At 40.2% G+C, this 27,312-nt stretch overlaps 1 protein-coding gene across 2 annotated transcripts; it reads left to right on the top strand.

The window, feature by feature from the left end:
* Positions 1–9,075: 9,075 nt before the first annotated feature.
* Positions 9,076–26,553, top strand: slc8a2b (solute carrier family 8 member 2b). 2 transcript variants are annotated; one of them, XM_053507156.1, is made up of 12 exons: positions 9,076–9,429; positions 9,535–9,672; positions 9,938–10,165; positions 11,591–11,932; positions 12,548–13,000; positions 13,091–13,467; positions 17,520–17,623; positions 17,987–18,004; positions 20,725–20,849; positions 24,598–24,697; positions 24,795–25,067; positions 26,144–26,553. In XM_053507156.1, the coding sequence occupies exons 1-12, from the start codon at positions 9,076–9,078 to the stop codon at positions 26,518–26,520; spliced, it is 2,889 nt and encodes a 962-aa protein (XP_053363131.1). In that variant the 3' UTR covers positions 26,521–26,553. The 2 variants fall into 2 exon arrangements, with proteins under 2 accessions (XP_053363131.1, XP_053363132.1); XM_053507157.1 differs by lacking the exon at positions 17,987–18,004 and having other exon boundaries at positions 9,141–9,429.
* The last annotated feature ends 759 nt before the right edge of the window (positions 26,554–27,312 follow it).

Below are 27,312 nucleotides of genomic sequence, written 5' to 3'. Positions count from 1 at the left end.
AGATGACTGGGCCAGGGCAACTCCAAAATGGCAGGTCTTGTAGGGTGTTTCTGATACAGTATGTAGTGGTAGGAGCCTACCATACATGGTCAAATGGAGGACAACCAGTGAACCAGCGATATAGACCTCATTGACTTACATCACATGGAAGGCTGGGTACATGTGTGTGTGTACATGCACAAGTGTGTATTGCCCTGGGAAATGTTCTGGTTTTAAACCTTAAGCATTCATGCAGATATTCCTTACACATAGTGCCTACCTAAACATTGTTGCAGACCAATTGCACCCTATCATGACAACAGTACTCCCTAATGTCAGAGGACTCCTTCAGCAGGATTATCCAACTCACTGCAAACATTGTTGGTTATGAGGAACATGACAGAGAGATCAGGGTGTTGACTTGGACTGCAAATTCCTCAGATCTTAATCCAATCAAGCATCTATCGGATTTGCTGGACAAATAAGTCCTATGTATCCATGGAGGCCCTATCTTACAACTTACAGTTCTTAAAGGATCTGTTGCTAACATCTTGGTGCCAGATACTCTGTGCTTGATGTTGTCTGAGCTCCCAGCACATTAGATGGAAATAATCTGCTAATTAACAGCCTTGTCTGAAATTAAGTGGATGGGATAGAGCAGGGAAAACACTGAAATGAGCAGGACAGGTGGAAGAACTCCAGAAACGGAGGACACAATATTAGATAGGTGGCTTTAATGTAATGGCTGAACAACATAGTATTTAATGAAACACTATGTTTTTCCTTGGCCCATGTTAGATGTTTTGGAGATAAAGTCAGAGAGGCCAGATTGAGGTGGTTTGGACATGTTCAGAGGAGAGATGGTGAATATATCGGTAGAAGGATGCTGAGGTTGGAACTGCCAGGCAGGAGGTCTAGAGGAAGACCAAAGAGGAGATTTATAGATACAGTGAGAGAGGACATGAAGTTAGTTGGTGTGAGAGAAGAGGATGCAGAGGATAGGGTTAGATGGAGGCAGATGATTCGCTGTGGCGACAAAAAGAAGACTATGTTTTTCCTTGGCCCACTTTTGGTAGGTCCGGGAATATCCTAGAAAAGTTACAGTTTTGGCCCTTGTCAGAATCACTCACATCCTTACATCACCCAGTTTTTCTGCTTTCAACACATCAACAACAGGGACGAAAAGTTCACTTGCCATCTAATACATCTAAGCCACTTCTAGATGCCAAGTGACCCTTTTGTCCCTGTTGTTGATGTAAACCTTTTTTTGCTTTCAACACTTCAACAACAGGGACAAAAGGTTCACTTGATGCCTAATACATCCCACCCACTTCCAGGTGCCATTGTAATGAGATATTGTAACTGTAGCTCCTGTGACAGAGGGCGAACTGTGATGGCTAGATGACTGGGAAAGAGCAAATGCAAAACTGCAGCTCTTGTGGGATCTTCTCTGTGTGCAGTTTTCAGGAAATACCAAAAGTGGTCCAATGAAGGAAAACCGTTGTCTCGGCGACAGGCTCATGGGCAGCCAAGGCTTATTGATGGTGCATGTGGGGAGTGAAGGCTGGCCTGTGTAGTCCAAACCAGCAGAAGAGCTAGTGTATGTAGCGTAAAAGAAAATAACTAAAAAGTTCAATGCTGGTTACAAAAGGGACCTACTCAATATTGGGCGAACATAATGTCAGGGTTGATCGTAGTATGTATATATATATATATATATATATATATATCACTGTATTCACATACTGTATGGACACTGTAGCAAAGTGTTAACAACAGCAGTGTTTACTGTTTCTATTACATGTTTCTATTGTGGAGGGAACCTGAGGGTGGGAAATGGGGGATGGAGAACTAAGAGTGTTGGGGTGAGTGACTAATGGGTCTGGGATGAATAACACGAGGGAGAGATTGAAGGTGATGAGATGAAACAAGAGTGATGGTGTGTGAAAGGGAGAAGGTTGGAACGAATAGGGAAAAAGGTTTGAGATGAATGAGGGAAGGTGTTGGGACGAGTAAATAGAAATGGGATTAATGACTGGGAGCTGGAATGGGTCAGGAATAGATATGAGAGGTGGGATAGAGAAAAAGGGAAGGAAGATCTGCTTCTGTCTGTCAGGTATCTTTAGATAGCATCTGTGTGTTTTTTTTAGAGTGAACATCTGTGATATGGATAGGACAAAGCCCAAAGCCCTGTTCGGTCTGGATTAGATTTATATGGGGAGGTGGGGAGGTGCACTGTAGTAATTTATTTGCAATGTTCAGTATGTCTTAGATTGTTGCCACATCCAAAAGTGTCATGGCGTATCTGTCTGGAAGATTTAACCAATTAACAGCCTTTTATTAATTTAAGTGGGTGTGGCAAAGCAAGGTGATGAAATAATGAAATTTGGTGGTCGTCATGATATAGAGAGGAAACACCGGCCGTAGAGAAGAACAAAGTATTTCATGAGATAAATGGCAGGTGTTAGTTTCTGTCTCTTGGATCTATATCTGAAAGATCTACCGTACCTGCTATTGTTCGACTTGGCTTCACTGTGTGCCATCTGCACCCTCCTGGTATGAAGCCAAACTCATTTGATCTAGCACACACACACACATACAACACAAGCAATTCATTCTGATCTTAAGGTTTTTATGACTTCCAGTATTTTAAGATGAAATTTCTCTTTTATTTTAGCCCTGTGCTGACTTTGAATCGCTTCCACTTTCATATCCAAGACAGAGAAGAGGAAAGTGTTTGATGAAGACTTGGCTGGTTATGAAACTGAATGTTGATCTGTAATTGGTGTAGAAATTTTCAGGCTGTTAAAAGGTAAATAAAAAAAAAACAACAAAGAGTGCACTGAAGACAGAAAGTGTAAAAGGTTCCTGGGAATAATATTAGATATACAGGTTAGACATTATTTGGAAAAAATTTTTTTTGGTACTTACCTACAATTAGATGATCACATTTATCTTGGTGAAATGCATGCTGGTAATAAAAAAACAAAATGAATTTTATTACTACACAAGTGACTCAACACTGACAGCTGTTAGCCATAATGCTCTTTCATTTCCTAATAAAGGAAAATAACATTACGTCCCCATGTTGGCCGGAAACGCGAGGAGATTAAATCGGGCACGACGTCTTTTGCAGGGCACTGAGATCTCTCATTACCGAACCTGCCCTTTTCAGAGCCCCGGAGCTAACGTGCTAACACAAGTGTTAATGAGACATCACAGGGACATGCTGCTGTGACAACCAGCTGAGCCCAGGGCCTAGTGTTCCCTATTCAATTAATCAAAGCGAAATTTATTCAATGGCTCAGCAATGTGTGGCCAGCTCTGATACTAACAGCACACTGTGCTCCTGATCACAAGTCTCATCCCAAGTCTGATCTAGTCTCGGATGCTTCGAGCTCACCAACCAGCGTCTAAAACTCCTTATGATATCTTTACCAAACAAACAAACAAACAAGCAAACAAACAAACAAACAAACAAACAAACATTGGGCAACCAACTTCATTTTATTAGAGTAAATTTAACTGTTACACCATGTTGTGTTAAATAGGTTTATACAGTATTTTTGTATTATGAAATGCCATTAAGTGTGTAAACCTGCAAAGAAGCTGAGAAAGTATTTTTTGGTGAAATTTATCTTACAAAATTCATATAAAAAGAATCATTCCAACGATATCAAAATCAACGTATTGGTATCGAAGATTCTAGAAAAATACCTAAGCCTTGTTATGTCTGTGTACATTTTGTTTCAGTGATAGTGTTGGATATGAGATGTGGGATGAAGTGGATTTGAATTTTATTTAAAATAAAATATACCAAACTCATGCTTATGGTGTTGTAATGAGTCGCCTCCAACATCTAGGAACTACTGTAGGAAAAAGGGTTGAATTATGTTTGTTACACATATAACCATTTTAATTATAAAAAATGTTGAAGATTATTAAAATAATAATTTTTAAAAAAGCTTTCGTTTTCAGCATCCGCAGCCTCTCTTATCTACCGGTTTCACTTCTGGAGTCTTATCATGGTACAGGAATGCACTGTATAAGATCCATCAGAGATCAAATCATTCCTCCCACAGTCCAAAGACATGCAGATTAGGTGAATTGGTGTTCTCAAATCGCTGTAGTGTGTCCTGATGGATTGGCACCCTGTCGAGGGTGTACCCTGCTTCGGGCCCCTGTGACCTTGTACAGTATAAATGGTATAGACGATGAATGAAGAGCATGATGGATCCTGAATGAAACAAATAAGAACTAAACCCTGAAATTTTGGCTCCATGTCCAGGAAACTCCCCAGACCCAAACTCAATCCCACTGAGAGCTTGTGGATGAACCTCGAGAGGCGGGTGGACGATTAATACCCGCAAATTCTGACTAACACCAAGCACTGATTATGTAAGAATGGGCTGTGCCATCAGTCGGGATGATTGACAGGATGCTGGGGCGAATCGCAGGGGTCTTGAAGAAGAAGTGACAAAACTGCAAATACTGACTCTTTGCATAAACTTTAAGTAACTTAAAGTTCTTTTATTATTTTGTTATCTTACTTAAAAAAGGCCTAGCTTTAAATGCAATACGTGTACAGCTTAGCTAGGTATATAATGCTATTCATACATCTTAAATTCCTGTGATTTTACTGTAAATGTGCTGTATAAGGTAATGTTTGTGTTCTTAAATATCAACAAATAAATATACCTTTGTGTCATATTGCTCAGGTTTGCAATGCACAGTATATAGAAAAGTATGACTAAACCATACATAAAGCATTTCAAGGTAAGTTTGATTACAGTCGTCTCTCTGTTCCTTGTGCTCTCGTCCAGCACTTTCTCTCTCTTACGCAGACAGTAATGAGGGTTGATTCGTTGGTCGTGACCTTTTACTCGCTAAATGAAGAGGAAGTGCAGGCAGTCGCTTGGCTGATAAAAACAATTCAGAGACATGAACATGCAATTCCCTGGTGATTTATACACTATCTTCCGTCTGGTGATGTCTTGCCAGTGTGTATATGAGAGAGACAGATAGAGAGAGAGAGAGAGAGAGAGAGAGAGAGTTTACAAAATTAGCATGAGTGTTGAATTGCACATGAGAAAATAAGAAACAGAAGTCGTTCTACAGACAGCACACGGAAACAACCACGAGCAGTGAAATATATACCGTGAGCGGACGCAATTCAGTCCTGACAATAGGACAGAGCCATTTCTACACACTGCAGACTATACAGACGTGCACATTATCCATGTACCTGTTCTGTGTGTCTGGATTTTGTACCATGTCACACCCTCCCTCCCTCTTGCTGTCTGTAAAAGAAACACAGTCGTGCTCTGGTAGTCTGTGTATATTTGAAAATCCTCGCCTCCTAATAAGGCGGTGTGTTACGGCAGCTCCTGGGCACTCACCATTTCGAACGATCCTCTTGATTTTTTATTTTTTTTTTTTAAACAAATGAATATTTATTTTTGTTCTTATTAATAAAACAGAACCACTTTTTCTTTTCTTCAGTAATCCCATTACCTTCAGTTTTATTCAATTTACACTGGCTGTCTATTAGGTTTCATATTGACTCACGAAGGACATATAAAAGTCTAAATGCCACAGCTAATACTGGTCTTCTGAAACAGTACAACCCGTTTACAGGGTTAACTATTAATACCTAAAATCAATCACAGCTCAGATGGTGCGAAATATTTATTATTATATATATATATATATATATATATATATATATATATATATATATATCACCCCGAAAACTCCGGGATAGTGTTCCAGAGGATAACCGGAAAGCAACTTCAGATTAAAGATACAAGTTAACAATCAATTCTGCAATAACTAACAAATGGATTATAAACTTATAAGAAATTATGAAACCGTTAACATAACCAAACCGAATAATTTTTCATTAGCAGAGCTACATGCGACCCTTGAGACTAGTTGCAGGCCCGCTTTAGTTGAGAGATGTGAAGAAGATGAATAAACCATTTCAGGATTTAAATGCCCTAGGCAAATCTTTGAAGTAAAAAAAAATTAATCAGAATATAGTGAAAAAAATCACCATGTTATTAAAAAGTTGAAATTGCAATTCTTTTCTGTTTTTTCTTCATTATAAAAAAAAATGCTGAAGTCATGATTGCAATCTTTATTATTTTATTATTTGTGCACCTCTCACCTCACTGTGTCACTTGTCATTGATCCTGCATTAAATATTCCATGCATCGACTAAGTGCCCAGTATATAAACGTCTGATGTGAAATTCCACCATCTGGTGTAACCGCACACTGAGTGTAACGCACTGTACTGTAGTACTATACACACTTCAGTTAAAGAAGCATGGACTCTGAAAAGGGATATAACAAAAATAAATCACAGCGCCGTCTAGGAAATTTTCATTAATTTTGCACCAGCGTTTGACTAAACCAGAAGGGAACATTAGGGAAGTAATTACATGCACCAATTAATATGAGCAAAGTTCAAGTAGTAAGTACTTAAAGACTGTATGTGTCTGCCAAAAAATGCCGTTTTCTAAATCTGATTAATGTTTAGGTTTATACAAATTATGCCTGGGTGTCTCAGAACAATCAGGATGTTCTCAAAAAAGGATTTAACGTTTCTGGTTTCATATTTGGCTGTATATTCACCCGATCTACATCCAGGCATTTAAACAGAGCTGTTGTAAAGTTTCCCCTCATGTTCACTGCATTAACAAAATGCACACTTTTGACAACATGGGAATTGTGTTTCAGTAGTGTTTACTAACTATTCTTCCGATGATGGGAATATGTCCCTGGGTATACAGTATGGGTCTGAACCGGACCGGTGTTGCACAGTTTAAACTACCTTCTGATACCAAAACCCTTCCAACTCTTTAATATAGAATGAGCCTAAAACCTGTCTCTACGGAGCCCCAATTGGGACATTAATGAAAAAACTACATCAAAAGCAAACAAACAAACAAACAAGCAAACAAGCAAAAAAGTCTCTTTTTGAAAAGAAATGTATAAAAATGTAAAACTTAACTTCACACAAGCAAAACAATTTTGGAATATTTTTTATAAAAACATTTTATCATTATTATTATTATTATTATTATTATTAATACTACTACTACTAATAATAATTTGAATATCATTTATACATGTCCTGCTCAGACTGACATTGAGATTTCGTAAAAAAAAACTAAACTGCTAAACTGTGCTAAAACACAATAATTTAAATTCTGCATTTGTGCTCAATGTTTCTAACCAATCACAGACGAGACTGCATTCGTATAACCACTCCTAATGCAGAAGGCAGGATTTTCTTAAACTTACACAAACGCTTTCTTTTTAGAGGAGACATTTCACAATCAGTCTTTATTTTTATTTAGTTAAATATTATTAAATGAACAAAGCAAACAAACAATTTCTTGTACTTGTCTTACAATTTTCTCCTTACACTGACCTGGATATACAGTACTCTCTGGCATCTTGCCAAAGCTGGGTTATTTTTCTCCTGTTATGACCTTTTCATACTTTTTTGTTCTTTTAAATCCCTTGAGGCTTTCAGTAATTCTCTGACTCAGAATCAGTTTAAATCCAACAATAGAGTATGCCCTTTAATGCAGGAGATGCGTCAGGCGCTGTGTTTATAAGATGGTGAATGCTGAAGCACACTTATTGTGCATCACATGGAAAGAGGAAAATCTTTTAAACACATTTACGGCACAGAGTTCAAAAAGCCTTTATAATGTTCCATTAAATAAAATCATAAAATCCACTCACTGAGGCAGAGGAGGACGGAAGGAGATTTCAGTGTTCTGTCCAGGATACTTGTGACATCCCTGGTAGAAGCAGAACCCACACACACACACACACACACACACACAAAAGACTTATGGATACGGATTTCTCTCCCAGAAAATACGAAGAAAAAAACCCCTCTCCACTTGGGTGGAATGAATAAATTTACGACGTCCCCAACAGCGAGACAGGTGATCGATGACTTGATTACTGGGGCTAAAATGGCTTCTGGCTGTGCCCTAATAAGAGTGATTTCCCAACTGGAGGGCTAGCTGATAACGTGACTACGCAGCGCAACCATCTTAATTACATGTGATGGTTAAGTTGGTGATGGATGGAATAAGAAAAAAACAAAGCAGGAAGGAATGTGAGATAAGCATTTGGTCTGGCATGTCTTATATTTATTGATATTTTAAAAATTATTGATGAGACAGCCATCAGCCAATCAGCTTTCAGCAACCATGCCTTTATACACCTTCAAAGAAATAAGTGTAAAATGGTCAAAATTTCAGTCGAGGCTCAACTTAAATAACAAAAAACATACTGCTGTCACATGTTCTTCAGTGGTCATTACTGTAGGGGAAGTAATGTTGCTAAGCACCCCAACCTCTTGCAAACTACAGATGCACACACTCACATGCCCAAGCATACAACATGGGCAACTGGGAAACAGTATTCATTTAGGCATTTGGCAGGCGCTCTTATTTAGAATGAATTACAATAGTGCTTTGACTTTTCCATCATTAGATAGATCCATACACTGGTTACTAGGTTGCTAACTATAAGAACCTTCACTGAAACACTGGAAACAGGACTAGGGTCTTTAGTTGTCACTTAATTAACTAAGCCAGTGACTTAGCTGTAGAAAGTTCATTCCACCATCTAAGTCCTACAATGTCCTAAAAAGTCCTTCATCCTACAATGCAAGTCTTTGAACTGTATTTCAACTGAAACCAGAATACCAGGAGAGAAAACCCACCAAGCACATGGAGAACATGCTAACTCCATGCATGCCGAGATCCTAACCTGGTGATGTGAGGTGACAGAGCTAACCACTAAGTCAGAGTAGACAATAAAAATTGTTTATTATTCTGTGAAGCCTTAAAGAACATTGGAAGAACCCCAATTTCTAAGAGTGAAAACGTAACCTAACTATTATTGACTACATACCCAAAGTTAAGAAGGGAAGAAAGAAAGTGAACCACCAGGCTGTAATTTTTCTCTCTGTGTCATTCTGTCTTTCTTCAGGTGGGCTGCCTTCTCTTCCTTCCTTCACCTCCTTTTATTAACGCGTTGCTGTTGCCTTGGGCCAGAAACAATGGCACCATCTTCCCTTGGCTCTGCTGTTCCCCTAAAACTCCTGTGCCTCCTCCTCTTCCTCCTTCCATCCTGCACCCCAGAGTCTGAAAAAGAGGAAGAGCTGAACGTTACTCCCACAGTGCTGGAGCCATATAACAATTTGTTGTTCACTAACGCCAGTTCAAAGAAATGTGGTGAGGTGGTTGAGTGTAAACCTGGTATCATCCTGCCTGTGTGGAAGCCTATTAACCCTGGAATCGGAGAGAAGATTGCCCGTGCTGTTGTCTATTTTGTCTGCCTGATGTACATGTTCCTGGGGGTGTCAATCATCGCAGATCGCTTCATGGCATCCATTGAGGTTATTACCTCACAGGTAAGGCATTGTAATGGTGGTTAGAATTTGAACAAGGTGGAATCAAAAAGTTTCATCCTTTCTTCGTTTAACCATTTTACCAGTAACACAAACTTTGTTCTTCAGGAGAAAGAAGTTACAATCACAATGCCCAGTGGAGAGACGACAGTGGCTACTGTTCGCATCTGGAATGAGACTGTGTCCAACTTAACACTAATGGCGCTGGGTTCTTCTGCTCCTGAGATCTTACTCTCCGTCATCGAGGTGAGTTATCAGATGATGTTCTTTTCATTTTGCCAGTTATTATGCGTTTTTTTTTTTTTCACAAAACATTACTTTGTTGTAATAGCTTTAATAGTGGTGCCTCTGGCGTATCTCTGCGCAAGTCCTCCTTTAGTTTACTTATCAACTTAAGTCAACAAATTATGGCAATATTTGTTTAGAGTTATTTGTGCATATTCAGGCAGGTTATATGCATGGTTTAATGAAATTTTAAATATCTTATGTGTGTACACACCTTTGCCTTTAGGTCTGTGGACATGGTTTCAAATCAGGTGATCTGGGTCCCGGAACAATTGTCGGTAGTGCCGCCTTCAACATGTTTGTGATCATTGGTTTATGTGTGTGGGTGATCCCTAATGGAGAGGTGAGGAAGATCAAACATCTGAGAGTGTTCTTCATCACAGCATTCTGGAGCATCTTCGCATACATATGGCTTTACCTTATACTCGCCGTCATCTCACCCGGAATTGTCGAGGTTGGTGAAAGTGAGAAAGAATGCATTCTACGAAAAATGAATAAAGTCAAGACAGACAGAAACAGAATTCTCAAAAATCTGAAAGTGTAGAACATTTGAGTGCATGAGCATACAGAATGTATCAGCATGGATTTCATAGCAGTATTGGACCTCGGATAATAATTATTCATTATATATCTTTAGTAGAAGAAAACCCCAATATTATGGAGCACAAGGTTTCATTTATTTTGCGCTTTCTAAAATCTGCTTTAAACATGCAGAGCCCAAAATATACCCACACCCACCAAGATTATTAATTTAATGCTGCTGAAAGCCACGAAATGTCTTTTCACTTGCCAAGGCCAAGACCTTCAACTTCCTTTCAGTGGTGATGATGGACCACAGCTGGTACCTTCTCTGTGCCAACATCAAATGTGTTTATTTGACTGCAATACTAGGATTGACCAAAACACAGGACAAGGAACTCAGTGCAGAACCGAGAATGAGGATGGTAGATTTAAACAAGTCAGGAATGTCTTTTGGAGACTTTTCTAAACAACTGGAGATTCCAAGATAAGTTCAGGCTATTGTGGAGCCACTTTGCCGAAGTCTGGATGAAAACACAAACGGTAACCCTCAGCTGTGAGGAAATTGGTTTGTCTGGTCAGGAACCAACCAGCAATCACTAAGACACAGGCCTGCACAGAACTGGAAGCTGCTGGAACACCAGTGCTTACAGTAAATACAGTTTTATATCCCCACGGACTGAAAGGCTGCCGTCCAAGGAAGAAGCTCCAAAATCCACACCTTTGACAAAAATTTGCAGTTAACCACATAGACAAAGATAAAGCTTTCTGAAGGAAATGTTTGTTCGTACGAGGAAAGGTAAGGCATTCAACCCACAGAATACTGTAGTGTGGTGTTGGTGGTAATGGTGATGATGGCATCATGCTTTGGAGCTGTTTTGCTGTAAGTGGTGCACTGCACAAAGTGGATGGAGGACCACCTCAGAATTCAGTTTAACCTCAAATCATCATTGAACCAGGAGAGGTCTAACAGGACTGTGACCCTAAACACGCATCAAAGCTGGTTGTGGAATTGATGGGTAAAGCAGACTAACTTTGAGTTTCGGGCCTCAACCCTACAGAAATATTTGTGAACTATGCTTAAAACGTGGCTCTGGTTTCAACCTAATTCTTGGGGTTTTCTTCTATAAAGGTTGGAAAAGCCCAATATAGCCATGAAATTCAGGCCTTGGAAGCTTCAAAGAATCCGAATGTATGAAACCAAAAGACTACAGAATTTATATAACATTACAGTATATAGACTCAGATATGTACAGTATATATTCTGGCTGAGATTTTGATTATTTAGTATCTGCAATAAGAATTATATGAATGTAAAGGATTTAAAAGATTGTAAGGTGTGTGTGTGTGTGTGATGTAGGTTTGGGAGGCTCTGGTCACTCTGTCCCTGTTCCCAGTTTGTGTGATTTTGGCCTGGATCGCTGATCGCCGTCTCCTCTTCTACAAATATATGTCTAAGCGTTATCGCGCCGACAAAAGGACTGGGGTTGTCGTGGAGACAGAAGGGGAAATGTCCCCTAAAGGAGGGGATATGATCTTGCGTGGGAAGTTTCCAGCGAGTGCGTCAGCGGGAATGATCACCCTGGAACACTGCCAGGACGGGCCTAATAACAGCGCAGGCACCATGACAACCCTGTTAAAGTCCAACAGCGCCACCATTAACATGGAAAGTGCGAAAGAACTGGATGAAAGCCGCAAAGAGGTGAAAGGAGTGTCTCACATCCGCTCGCTTGCACACACACACACACACACATATACACACACACACACACACACACACACACAGAGCCTACATGTTAAGACAAGTTTAATACTTAACTTGTAGTGACCTCTATGATGTTGCAATTAGAAGATGGATAGAGAAAAACCTAAAGTAAACTCTGTTTCTCCATCCTCTTTTACAATGCCCGTGCCATCAGGGAAGGAAAACTCAGTTGAAGTAATAACCTGGTCATTCACATAACATGCTGAGTTTGTACCCAAGCAATCGAAGCAACATCAGATCATAACACTGCCTCCAGAGGCTTGTATGGTAGGCATTAGGCGTGATGGGTGCATCACTTCTTGCACTTGTCTTCTTACTCTGATGCACCCATCACTCTGGAACTCATCAGACCACATGACCTTTTTCCAGTGCTCCACAGTTCATTCTTTATGCTCTCTAGCAATTCTTTCCAATTAACCTCACTGAGTGTGGTTTTCTAAAGGCAGCTGTTCCAATCCCTCGAGTTCTCTTCACCCTGTGCATATGGAAATGCTCTTAAACATTTCTTAATCAATTCTTTCCCCATCTCTTTATCTCGTTCTCTCTCTTCAGGTTATTCGTATACTGAAGGACCTGAAGCAGAAATATCCAAAAAAAGATCTGGATCAGCTAACGGAGCTTGCAAACTATTACGCCCTGCTGCACCAGCAGAAGAGTCGCGCCTTCTACCGAGTGCAAGCCACCCGCATGATGATAGGAGCAGGCAACGTGCTGAAGAAGCACGCGGCCGATCATGCGCGGAAATCGGCCCCTAAAGACGTGGATGTGTCGGAGCACAATGACTACGCCACGTGTAGTCGCATCACATTCGAGAGCAGCCACTGTCAGTGCATGGAGAACTGCGGCACGGTTACGTTAGCTGTGGTGTGCCAGGGAGGGACCGGAGAGAGCACCTTTTATGTGGACTACTGCACCGAGGATGGAACTGCCAACGCCGGTTCAGATTATGAGTACAGTGAGGGGACACTGGTGTTTAAACCAGGAGACACCAGGAAAGAGATTAAGGTAAGAGAAAAAAAAAAAAAGTCAATGATAAAAGTCTGTTTACTTTGAAAGGTTCGGATGTCATGCGCTTCCTGTTGTCCATGCTTTCAGATAGGAATAATTGACGATGATATCTTTGAGGAGGACGAGCACTTCTTCGTGCGTCTCCTAAACCTGCGAGTCGGTGATGCCGAAGGCATGTTTGAAAGCGACGAGGCTGGCCAGGGGCCCAAGGGCCGGCTGGTGGAACCACTGGTCACCACGGTGACCATTCTCGATGATGACCACGCTGGCATCTTCACGTTTAGTGAGCGCATTATGCGCGTGAGTGAGAGTGTGGGCACCATGGAGGTGACGGTGGTGAGGAACTCTGGTGCGCGTGGAACTGTGATCCTGCCTTATCACACAGAGCCAGGAACAGCCCAGGGTGGAGGCGATGATTACGAAGATGCATGCGGAGAGCTGGAGTTCACCAACGACCAGACCACGTGAGTTGTGTTTGTTTGTGTGTGTGTGTGTGTCTGCTGGTTGGAAGACTTTGTTTCTTGGAACATTTTAAACGCGGCTTAATCGCCTGATAAAAGTGCATACAAATAATAGTTTTTTTTATTATTATTAAGCACTGTCACCCTGCACCTCTACGGTCCGAGATCGATTCCCGGCCAGATTTGATCTGTGCATGTCTCTTGTTTGCTGTGTTATATTTAACTTTTTTTTTTAAGTTTTGTTGCTGTGTTTTTAGTCTCATTGTCCATTTTAGTTTTTGTGTCCTGTTTTTTAGTTCCGAAGAGCTGCTCTTGTGTTTTTTCGGTGACTCGTGGGTGTTTTGGTTTTGCTGTCGATTTTTTTTTCATAAGTGTTGCACACTGATGAGCCATCATTTTGATCAGGAAGAACATCTGCGCACCAGTGGGAGGCATTAAGAAGTGATACATGTTTATGTGTGCTTGGGACTGCTCCGTATAAAGTGGAAAAATAGTGGGTGAAAAAGAAAAATACACACTTGGAAAATTAAATGCTTGATTATTATTATTTTTTTTCACTCCAACTTTTTCTTGAGTTTGCTGGGTGATCCAAAAATATAGATGTAGATTTAGAAACCTAATGAGATGGCCAGGGGCGATGATGCCGAGGAAAAAGTCCCTTGAGACGAACCAGAGTGACAGCAGATAGACGGATTATAAATCATTAGTTGCATAACATTTCTGGGTTATCATTTTACCCTACAGTGTCTTGCATAAGCATTCACCCCTATTTTTCCACGAGAAGTTACCCTGGGTATATGTATCTGGATATGTCGAATTTATACCATACATCAGGACACTTTGTCAGCTGCTAAGTTCATGGCCTCATTTCTCTATTTTGCCCCCTAATGGTATAATCATGACCTGCGGTCCAATTAAAGTCCACAAGATGTTTTTCATTTAGATCCTAAATTCGTTTGGTGGATCAGATTAGAACATTTACCTGGCCGTGTGGTTGACACCCCCCGGTTTATAGGGTTCCATTATGTTAGATGATACACAGTTACAGGAAATGAGTCACAGGTGCAGAAGCTCCAGGCAACGAAGACGCAGGAATAGCGCATCAGGATCAATCAGGCAGGGTTTGGGAATGGGGTGAGCAGCCCTGCAGGAGGACAAGTTCATGATCCGGCATTTCCATCACATCAAGCAGCAGGGGTGCACTTATACCTTTACCGAGACAGAGTCACGGAGACGGAACAGATGATTAGGCATTTCTTCATTTGCTCCTGCTCTAATGGGATTTATATAGTGAGCGCTCATCTGGAAAATAGACGGTTAGGCTTCATGTAACTATAACTGTAACCTGATAAGACCTTTTTAGTAAAGTAATTAAAACCATTTATTGATGGTTTGTTTTGATATTAGATAAATAGAAATAGATAAACCTTCCAAAGGTGGTTTATTCATTAGTGATTAGTGTAGTAACCTGACATGATGGTCACTAAGAGCCAGAAAAAGATCATGAAGTTCCCACGGTGTCCAGAAAATCTTGAAGAACGCAACAGGAACAGGGCTCACTTACTCATCGTCTATAAAGCTTTATCTGGTATTCAGGGTCGCAGGAGACTTGAGGTGGGGTACCCCCTGGACAGGATGTACAAGATCCATCGCAGGGCACACACTTACATGCTCATTCACACACACAACGGGCAATTTGGGAATGTCAGTTAGCCTAATCTGCATGTATTTAGGCTGTGGGAGGAAACCGGAGTACCTGGAGGAAACCCACCAAGTACGGGGAGAACATTCATGCATACTGACCCAAGGTGGGAATCAAACCTGGACCCTAGAGGTGCAAGGTGACAATACTATCCACTAAGCCATCGAGCTGGCGAGAACAGGGCTGAAACCAAAAAAAATATGCATTTATCAAGTTCATACTACTTCCAAGCTATGTCGCTGCCAGGTTCTCAATACATCATGATCGTGCCACACTTTTATCTCATGCTTACTACATTGTCATGGTGGATTGGTATAAATACTCCAACACCTTCAATGCTGTGATGTTTGAGGATGTTTGATCTTTTCCAGTATATATCGAGATACGTTGATGAACTGCTGCGTGCGCCAGAAGTAACGAAATATGAACTCAGTGAGTTTTTATACAATGTTCCATAGACCCATTGGAACCACATTGACGGAGCAACAACACCAATAACATACCAATGACAACTCAGTCCAACCAGCATCCAATCTGCAACACGATTGAAATACTGCACGTCAATGAAGTCCCTAAGAGGCGTTAGTAATTCCGTTAGCTTGTCAGTTTCATCGGTAATACGTCTTTATTAGGTTCTTCCTGCATCTTGTTTCAACCACGTCCTCCTCAGGCTGAACATGTCCAAAAAATGCGGCAGCTCCCTGTCAAGAGAGATGTCTTCACTGGTTTCTACCGTGCTCCCGCCAAGTTCTGCAAGTTCTTACCGCGTTCATTCAATTTCTTGAGGTTGTAATTAGAACATGGCTCAGTGTGATGGGGATGCATCATGTTGACACTTTAAAGGGTATTCTTCTCCTGGAGATCGATACCCAAGCTTCTACAGGTAGCTCAGCATTTAGACACCACTCTGATTACAACCCCGACCCATAACGTCCACCTTTAGGGCTGTTACTGGATAGTGATTGCATTTCAGCATGGCTCGACTCCCACACTAGTTGAAAGCATCACTCAGTGAGATATAATACACATCCACTTCTGATATATAAATAGCAATAACATGCTGAGTGTTTCACTGAAAAGATAGTGTGTACGAGCCATGCCATGGAGGTCTTGCTTTCTCGTATTTTCAGAGGGTGAGTTATTTAATTGAATTTTTGTTTCGCATTTTATTCCACATCCTCATCTGCGCATTTTTATTGTATGATGTAGGATGTTGCATGGAAATCATTTGGTTATTTCCGGAGCAAGATCTCCCCGCCTGTAATGTCGGGATGGCTTTTCTCGCTCAGGTTTGCGCTTGCACTTTGACAGGTTAAGTTAACATAAAATCCTGGGCATCAATCTACCCGAATGTAGATGAAACAGCGTCTATTAAACTGTCCTTTATAATGACCTTTGAAGTGACTGAGGCAGAATGAATGAGCTGCAAAACAAATCACTATGAAAAATTGAAGTATGATTGTGTTCTCATCGTAAAACAAAAATACATACAGTAACCTTCTTCATTCCTATTATGCGATTCGAAAAAAAAAGATGCATTAGTAATAATGTGGCTTGGCTAAGATTGTGCTCTTATTATCTGATCATTAATAATAGCAGTTGTAAGGGAACCCTTGGCAGCGTTTGTGGTCTGGCAGGGATTATAAACGGTTGGCATTTTTTGAACAAATGGCACTGATAATGAAGTCAAGGCCTATGATATCAACAAAGTTACCAGCACTGTTCATACTCAAATAATACAATTATTACTAATAAATTATGAGAGATCGAATCAAGACTTGTGATAAAATGTCTCGTAAATGAAGACGTAAAACTTTATAGAAGACTTCAAGCACGGTAGGGTGATGAGACTCTAAGCCGCAGTAAAACATTTGAATAGTGCAAACATTTTTTAGAAGGTAGTACGTCAATCGTTTCCGTGGACGTTCAGCAAGTGGAACGCCTGATCCTTGAAAATTGGTGTCGCAGAAAAGACGCATCTGTCTGTAGGAACTGTACACACAATCATTCACCAACATCACTTGCACATTATAGGAACTCAGCTGAAAGTTTTTGCCACATACCCCATACAGTCCTGACCTCACTCAAAGGCATTTGACATGTTAGGGTTCCTGGGAGGCCAGCGTAAAGCAGGTAGTCCGATCATAGCTCCAGCATGGTGAGAAAACACATTAGTGCAGCAGGAGATTATATAGAGAAGTAAAGGGAGATTTAATCAAAAGTCCCAGTTTGACTTGAACATCCCTTGTAATTAAAAGAACACATTTTCCTGCATTAATATTCATTCCATTAGTAATAATCAGTTTAGAGCATCTATTCAGCTGAATCCTTTTGTGTGTGTGTGTGTGTTTAGGCAAACCATTCAGATTAGGATCATCGATGACGAAGAATATGAGAAGCATGAGAACTTCTACATTGTCCTTGAGGAACCACAGTGGATGAAGCGAGGAATATCAGGTAGCCTTTTGGGTGTGTTTGGTTCAGAGTGTGAGTGTGAGTGAGAGAGAGAGAGAGATGATTACTCCTTTAACTCCACATCAGATTAAACCACTGACAGCACAATCAATAGGATTAGACATCGTGTGGGTCACCTTCACGTCCATCTCACTCTCAGCTCACATAAGGGGATTTTTCATTTTTTTTCTAACATTAATGCATCCTCTATTATTATAATGAACAAGCGGCATACACGAAGGCAATGCACGAAACACTGATAATGACAATATCTTAATAATACTACTAACAGCACACTAACAGAACTAACCGTCTGCCTTTTGCCTATCCTTCTTATCTCTCTTTCTGTTTGTCATGCTCCTATAGCCCTGCTGCTCAATCAAGGTAAGGCTTCAGACTCGAACCTGCATGCACTGATGCAATAATCGAAACTTCTTTCATCAGCACATCGACCTGTTTACACTTTGTTTAACAGTTTCCTTAATTACCCACAATGCCACTGGATAACCTGCTGACCCTGACGCTATAGTGGGATTTAACCATCGCTTTAATATCATCATCATCATCATCATCATGAAATAGATCGCTAACTGTCTCAGCAGAGTCTATGCTCAGAGTATTGCATTCTGGGACTTTGAGTCCTACAGTACTTTTCCTGTCTCCATTACTTTTACTCACAGCAACATACTGTATTTAATGTGTTTTATGGTGAAGCCTACCTTAAGGAGGAACTCGCCCACATGCGACTCAATTATTTACTTAAGAAATCGAACTGGCTCTTTATTTGTAGATTATTAAAACAACCTGTCCCGCCCTGTCTCATCTCATCTTGCCTCTTTCTCTTTATCCACTTCCTGTCTAATGAAAACAAGCTTTGTGCTTTTTTTCTGTGCATAGTGGACCATATGCTATACCGCCGTCTTAAAGGTCCCATACTTTGCTCTTTCTGTACCAAGTTAACCCAGGTCTCAGAGCTTTCCCGAGTGGTCTTTATTTCTCTCATACTTCAAATGAGCCACGCCCCTCCAGACAACAGCAAAGCTCAGTAACAAACAAACAAACAAACAAACAAGAATATACACTCACCTAAAGGTTTTTTAGGAACACCTGTTCAATTTCTCATTAATGCAATTATCTAATCAACCAATCACATGGCAGTTGCTTCAATGCATTTAGGGGTGTGGTCCTGGTCAAGACAATCTCCTGAACTCCAAACTGAATGTCAGAATGGGAAAGAAAGGTGATTTAAACAATTTTGAGCGTGGCATGGTTGTTGGTGCCAGACGGGCCGGTCTGAGTATTTCACAATCTGCTCAGTTACTGGCATTTTCATGCACAACCATTTCTAGGGTTTACAAAAAATGGTGTGAAAGGGAAAAACATCCAGTATGCGGCAGTCCTGTGGGCGAAAATGCCTTGTTGATGCTAGAGGTCAAAGGAGAATGGGCCGACTGATTCAAGCTGATAGAAGAGCAACTTTGAGTGAAATAACCACTCGTTACAACCGAGGTATGCAGCAAAGCATTTGTGAAGCCACAACACGCACAACCTTGAGGCGGATGGGCTACAACAGCAGAAGACCCCACCGGGTACCACTCATCTCCACTACAAATAGGGAAAAGGCGCTACAATTTGCACAAGCTCACCAAAAGTAGACAGTTGAAGACTGGAAAAATGTTGCCTGGTCTGATGAGTCTCGATTTCTGTTGAGACATTCAAATGGTAGAGTCAGAATTTGGCGTAAACAGAATGAGAACATGGATCCATCATGCCTTGTTACCACTGTGCAGGCTGGTGGTGGTGGTGTTATGGTGTGGGGGATGTTTTCTTGGCACACTTTAGGCCCCTTAGTGCCAATTGGGCATCGTTTAAATGCCACGGGCTACCTGAGCATTGTTTCTGACCATGTCCATCCCTTTAGGACCACCATGTACCCATCCTCTGATGGCTACTTTAGGATAGTCACAAAGCCAAATCATTTCAAATTGGTTTCTTGAACATGACAATGAGTTCACTGTACTAAAATGGCCCCCACAGTCACCAGATCTCAACCTAATAGAGCATCTTTGGGATGTGGTGGAACGGGAGCTTCGTGCCCTGGATGTGCATCCCACAAATCTCCATCAACTGCAAGATGCTATCCTATCAATATGGGCCAACATTTCTAAAGAATGCTTTCAGCACCTTGTTGAATCAATGCCACGTAAAATTAAGGCAGTTCTGAAGGCGAAAGGGGTTGAACACCTTATTAGTATGGTGTTCCTAATAATCCTTTTGGTGAGTGTAAAGCGTTTCCGTTATATGAGGTCACATTAGGATGAAAATTTAATAGACTTGGTTAAGACTCGGCTAGTGTAAAAATTTAAAACACACACTAAAATGTTTTTTTCTTTGTTTATGCACACTGGAGACCGGTCTGAACGTCTAAAAATGACCGTGCACCCAGGAGACGTTCAAGACTTGTTTGCGTTTTTGTGTTACGTTCGCATCATCTTCGCACATGCCTGAAACCCAAGCGAAGCGAATTTACATATTCATACGGGTTTTTTCATTTTGTGCAAGATTTAGTGAAGACATACACAGACGGTAGCAAGAAGAAAAGGGAGACACTTTTTTTTTGAAGCAGTTGGTGCCAAGAGGAATTATAAATTAAGGTTAAGTGAGGTTTAATGTCTATTTATTTCATATTGTACTTCATCTACATGTCTTTTTAAAACATTTTAAATGTTTTTATATGAAAGAAATATGATTATAATGTTGGAAATTGGTAATCTTGGAAATTTCGCCTCAGAAACAGATTACATTCGTATGCCAAGGTACCTCTGTACTGTGAAAACCCTGTGTTATATCAAGTGATCTGAAAAACCCACCATTCCCATTTTCTTAAAAAGTCCTCTCTGTTTTGTATGTAATGTATCAGTGAACATTTTATTTATCTTATTTCTTTTTTTTCTGTACTTCTGTCTCCTCCTTCCTGTTCCTCTTGTCTTATTCGTGACCTTGTGACGTCTTGTCATTCCGTGTCCATCTCTTTTTTCTCCGTGCTGTTGTTCTGTCTTCACTCCTTTCTGTCGCTGTGATCCTTTCTGTTTCTCCTTATCCAGAGGATCAGGAAGGCCAGCTCAGCGCCGAGGAAGAGGAAGCCAAGAGAATAGCTGAGATGGGGAAGCCGATCTTGGGCGAGCACAGCAAACTTGAGGTGGTCATCGAGGAGTCGTATGAGTTTAAGGTAACATTGCAGATCAGATTTATTAAACAGGGGTATAAATCTGGGATAAAATACTGTACATCACAGCAGGAATTTACAGTCATCAGAAATGTTGTGATAATGTTAATATGGCAGTGTTATGGACATTGGGACCGTGTTGGTATTAGGTTGTTTTTGAAAGTTAGAATTACTTTAATGGAATTACTACGGAGCATTATCGACCACATGATGATGGGATAGGTAGCAAGAAGACGTAGTGGGTAGCATTGTCGTCTCGCGCCTCCAGGTCCCGGGTCCGATTCCCTTCCCAGGTCTGTGTGCATTGAGTTTGCATGTTCTGTCCGTGCTTGGTGGGTTTCCATCGGGTACTCTGGTTTCCTCACACAGTGAAAGACATGCAGATTAGGCTAAATGGCGTTTCCAAATTGCCTGTAGTGTGTGTGTGTGTGTGAATGTTGGCCGGAGTTTCTACCATGGTCGTACAAATGAAAATCAATACAATGGTAATCCCCATTGGCCTCCACGGTCCCCAGATGGACTACAGAGGTTCTTAGATAGATGGATTGATGGATGGATGATGGGATAATGTTAAACTAATGCATAAACTAACACAATGCAACTGAGCTCCTAAAGGGACATGGGTGGAAAACACTGTAGAAAAAAACAACATTTCGAGAGATATCACAAAATCTTCTAGAATGTATGTGATATCTCGCGGAATGTTTGCCACATCTCGCAAACAAGAAGAGCACTTTTTTCTCCCTCCAATGTTTTTTCCACTCATATCCCTTTAGGCGCTCGATACAATGCTGCAAAAATTACTTCAAAACAATATTAATACCATACTGATGGCCGGGACCGCGCTGCGTGTTGGACCACTAGGGAACACACTACTGCTGCTAGTAAGTGCCTGAATTTACTGAAGTATTGCATTGGAAAGCAGAAGGGCAAAAACATTAAAAAAACGCATAACATCAGAGGCCTGTTCTGTGAAACTGAACGAGATGCAGTTTGGATTCTGTGCATCCACCATACTACAGTACAGTCGTGTGCATTGGGATGGCCTGAATTTAAAAATCAACCCTGGACTTTTTCCCAGACAGGCCACCCCAGGCAGCTCGACCCCAAGCATTCTGGCACTCTCCTGCCTGTATCATAATTAACACAAACATTAATTGGTATAAAGGGCAACCCGGCTCTTGATGGAGCGCCTTTTAAAGACTGAGGGATAACGACTCCCCTAACAACTCAATTTAGTGTTTGAAAGATAGATAGATGAGGCATAATTAATTAGACTTTAAACTTGAATTGAATTTTTATTTGGAATAATCCATTTTCAGAAAATTAAAGTCCTAAAATCTTCAGAAAGTTAAAGTCCTGCTACATATTTGTTCCATCCATTAACTCAGCCAGCACAAAACAGGCAATTGCACTAATTAGTTCGAGCCTATCTGGCTGAAGAGCTGTGCTAATTAGAATCAGCTGGTTTATTTAATGGATGGAATTAATATGTTGCAGGACCTTTACTTTCTAAAGCCAGGGTTGCCACCTTTGCTGTTTTCTCCAAATACTGCTATTTCTCGCCTGTGTGTTTTCCACCACAATTCACTCTGTATACAGACATTGATTGATGAAACTATACCGACATCATTGCTTCACCGCTGTACAATAATTTTTTGCACACATACAGTATACCGAATACATAGTAATGTATAATATATATATATACAGTATATACACTAGCCTTAAAATACCCCATGAAATATTCGTGTGAAATCCCCCCAAAAAAGTCAAATCACAAACCGAAACAGGTTCCAGTCGAATAATCAGTAGGTATGGGTATACTGTAGGTACAACGAAAATTCAAGTCACAAAGTGAATTTCCTGAAAATCTGTATTTCCAGCCGAGTCAATTAAAAGCAACAAAACTTTCCAAACTGCAACATTATCCAAGTCACTAGTAGCTACTTAGTATGTATGTAACACCATGGTCCTGGAGGAACACCATTTCGTTTCACTGTGTACTGAACTGTTTATGGTTGAAATGCCAATAAAAGCCTACGTGACGTGACTTGATCACAAAGCAAATCCTATAGATCTTTGCAGTCCGAGTCAATTAAGTAAAGCGTTTGTTTGTTGTATTTATTCCTTCCTAAAGAGAACATGGTGTAAAGGCGCGAGATCGTGTTTAGATAATCACACACTCATACGTGTGTATTAAAAAATATACAGCACCATCTGTTAAATTTTTAGATGAACTATAATTATTAAAATGTATATATTTTTTAAATGATTTCTTATTTTGTATATATATATATATATATATATATATATATATAATATAACCACAATAACTTAAAAGACAATGAAACGGAGAGGTTACATTACAACACTGAGAGACACGGATGTGCAAATGGAGGTAAATCAGATGTTAGTAACGGTTCAAATTTCATTGTTTTGAGGTTGTATTTGCAGCGTTGTGTTTGGGTTGTTCACTTAGCATTATCTCCACATTATTTTATTAAAGTCATTCTTTCTAAAAAACAATATTGTTCTGAAAGTGGATGTCATCGCAAAGTAATTACAATTATATTACAATGATCATACAACCTCAGGGTTCCTGCTGGGACCTGATGAAATAACGTCCAGTGACATGAAAATATTTTAATTTTTTACTTGTTTAAAAAAACAAATAGTGAAAGAAATATTGAATAAGGGAAAGTCACACATTTTATAGGTAAATAAATCATTTGAACTTTAACCCCTGAGCTTTGTTTATTGACAAACAGTACAGTCTATTATTTCACCAATAAATTTATTTTCACTATTTTTAATAAATATTTTTTATTTTACACAATATTTCAAATTATTTTAATCCTTTTAGTTGGGCAGGAATCTGACAAACGTGACTCTTTTCCCCAAGCCCTACTGTAGTGTGTACAGATTCTTAATTCTTTCTCTCTACAATGATAAGGAAAATGTCAAGCAATAATAAAATAACAAAAGCAAAATGGCAACCACATCAATCATCTGGAACCCAGACAGATCTGATCATGCTGACTGATGATGTAAGCAGAATGTTTTTTTTTCTTTTGAAATTACAGATTTATCATTTTAGAATCTCGATCGTAACATCTCAGACAGTATCACGCAGTCTGATGCAGAATTCGTGCAAGATTTTATTTAAGAGTGCAAAAACAGAGATCTCCATTTATATCAACTGTAACAAATTAGACATTTTGTGTATTATGCACTCAAGGAAATATCAATCAAATTAGTGTTGTTTTTTGTATTGAGTAAAAATAACTAGTCAGGTTTAGTTTAGGACGCGGCAGTTAGTTTACTTGAAGAATGACGTTCAACCATTTTTTTTTTATGAATCATTTATTATATATATATATATATATATAATGTTTAATGTTTAATGTTTTTTTTTATTACATTTCCATTTACTATAGGGCAAATTTCTCTCATAATTTTTTACTGTGAGCTCAACAAAGATATCTATCCCTCTGGCTTCCTGTGGGTGCCAATAATTTTGGAGCCGCCTGTACCCGCAGGCAGTGTGTAAGACGAGGAATTAAGCTGTGCAGTATGCTTTGGCTTGAAATGAATAAGCCTGTATATTTAGCACTGACAGGCTTGAAATTAAAATTATGCAAATATATAGAATTTCTTTTTTTTTATTCCAGAAGGTTCAAATGAGTCAGAAACTGCAGACTATTGGATATATTAAGCTGTACCTCTTTCTCATTCCTGTCACTGCCAGAGCACAGTCGATAAGCTGATAAAGAAGACTAACCTGGCGCTGGTGATTGGCACCCATTCCTGGAGGGAGCAATTTGTGGAGGCGGTGACAGTCAGTGCAGGTCACACATATATTGGCTCTCTTTCTTTTTCAGGTTAAATAAAAAAAAATTAATGAAGCCAAAATCTAATCGTTAATTATCTACTTACATGTTTCAGGAGATGGAGAGGATGAAGTGGAAGGACGCGAGCATCCGCCCTCCTGCTCCGACTACGTCATGCACTTTCTGACAGTGTTCTGGAAGGTCGTGTTCGCTTGCGTGCCTCCTACTGAGTACTGGAATGGCTGGGCTTGCTTCATGGTGTCCATCACCGTCATCGGCCTTCTGACTGCCATCATCGGAGACCTGGCCTCGCACTTCGGCTGTACCGTGGGGCTCAAGGATACGGTCACGGCTGTGGTGTTCGTAGCTCTGGGCACCTCCATTCCAGGTGAGCATATTTGTAAATACAGTGAAACATCGGATTGTGAGTAACTTGGTCTGTAAGCCTTTTGCGAGCAAAATATTTTAATAAATTTTAACTTGATAAACGAGCGAGGGCTTGATATACGAGTAGTATGCATGCGCTTTGTCTGCCCAGCGTCACGTGATCACAACTGATCCAATGGTTTTTCTCTCTCATGCTGTGGAATTATGGGTAATCGTCTCCCGTGCTTATGTGTCACTTGTACTGCGCACATGTGTACTGTTTGCTATAACATTGTGAGCAGGTGTGTCTTTGCGTAAAGCAAAAGCAAGTGTCATTAGTGCACGTGTGTGTGTGTGTGTGAAAGTCGTCCTACACAGTAGCCCCCTCCCTCCTCCTCCACTCCTCTCTCATCTTACTTCAGCTTCACACACACACATGCACACACAGGCACACACACACACACACACACACACACACACACACACACACACACACACTAACAGAAACACTGCTTTGTCTGGATTCTTTTGAAAGGTAAATTTTAGGTTCATTTGCTTTATTTTTCCTTTATATTTTGTATAAATTGTTTTAATGTGTATTTTTGTGAAACGAATCATCTGAGTTTCCATTATTTCTTATAGGGGAAATTCTCTTTGATAAACAAGTGATTTGATATACAAGCACACTTTCAGAATGAATTATACTCGCAATCAAAGGTTTAACTATATTACCAAAACATTAGGGCGGTGGTGGCTCAGTTTGTTTGGGCTCAAAGTTACTGATCGGAAGGTCGGCAGTTCGAGCCCCATCTTCACCTGTCTGCTTCAGGGGCGCCGTATAATGGCTGACCATGCATTCTGACCCCTGCCTACTAAAAAGAAGCTGGAAAAAATAAGGAATAAATAATTTAACTCTGCAGAAATGTACATGTGATTAATAAAGACTTAAATAAAAAAAAGGTAACAGATCCTTTAGACCGATTGGTATTTTCAAGACTATTAATGTTATCTGTAAGATCTATTATATGTCTGATTTTGGAAAACTTACCAAACATTATCTTACTCACCATCGTTCCTGTCTGTGTTTCTTACCTTTAGACACGTTTGCTAGTAAAGTGGCTGCTACTCAAGACCAGTATGCAGACGCATCCATCGGCAACGTAACCGGAAGCAACGCGGTCAACGTCTTCCTGGGCATCGGTGTCGCGTGGTCAGTCGCTGCAGTGTACTGGTCCGCAAAGGGCTTGAGGTTTAGAGTGGAGCCTGGCTCACTGGCCTTCTCCGTCACCCTCTTCACTATTTTTGCCTTTATCTGCATGGCCGTTCTGCTCTTCCGGAGACGGCCGTCCATCGGGGGTGAGCTAGGGGGTCCTCGAGTTCCACGCATCCTTACCACATTGTTATTTGTGGGTCTGTGGCTTCTTTACATTCTTTTCTCCAGTCTGGAGACCTACTGCCACATCAAGGGCTTCTAAATCTTTTGGGGCATGTACAAAAAAAAAAAAAAAAAAGAAAAGGATTTTGCAGATCAGATATTTACTACAGACTAGACTCTGTAAAGATTGCTTCGAAAAAATGCTAAGTTGCTAAAATCAGCTTAGTGAACTACGAAGCTTTCTGGAGAACTTTCTGAAGATGAACAGGAAAAAACACACACACACACACACACACACACATGCACACAAAGACTATAAGAACATGTATGTAAGACACACAAAAACGCATGAAGAATGCTTAAAATTGTCCACATTTACTGTGTAGAACTTTGAGTGAAGAAAATATGCGATCTTGTGTTTTTCACAAAGATGAAAATGAAAAAGGGATCAAATAAGATCAGATCAGATAAGAGGATGTTATGTTCATGACATCAGTATTAACGTGGGGAAAAGTTCCTCATTTACAGAATGCATACGGTCAAGTCGATTTTGTGGGTGTGTCATTGCGATGTAATGTACAGAAGAAGCGTTAGCATTGTAATGGATTTCAAACACAAACACTTGGCTTTAAACCTCCAGAAAAAAAAAGGAGAAAAAAAAAAATCAGGGATAGAAAAGGCAGACTGAAGAAGCAGATCTTTGCTGTTACTGTTATTTAAAGTAACGATTTAACGAAGCCATGACATTTCCGATCGAGGACACGAAACTACCACCGTGTGCAGGGGACAGAATTGATATAATAAAGCCACTGTTCCTGTTAGCGCTCTCCTGTGAAGAAGACGCGGACTGAGCGCTAATCTACTGTATATCGCTTTTGGCTCCCTTTAAATA

The sequence above is a fragment of the Clarias gariepinus genome, chromosome 11 (assembly GCF_024256425.1).
Source record: "Clarias gariepinus isolate MV-2021 ecotype Netherlands chromosome 11, CGAR_prim_01v2, whole genome shotgun sequence".
NCBI lineage: Eukaryota > Metazoa > Chordata > Actinopteri > Siluriformes > Clariidae > Clarias > Clarias gariepinus.
The sequence above is the reverse complement of the archived record's forward strand: the minus strand, read 5'-3'. Positions and strand labels throughout refer to the sequence as shown.

Coding starts and splice junctions, on each gene's coding strand:
- slc8a2b (XM_053507156.1), top strand. CDS start 9,076: ATGGCACCATCTTCCCTTGGCTCTGCTGTTCCCCTAAAACTCCTGTGC. Junction 11,933..12,547: donor TGGATGAAAGCCGCAAAGAG/GTGAAAGGAGTG, acceptor CTCTCTCTTCAG/GTTATTCGTATACTGAAGGA. Junction 25,068..26,143: donor TCTGGGCACCTCCATTCCAG/GTGAGCATATTT, acceptor TCTTACCTTTAG/ACACGTTTGCTAGTAAAGTG.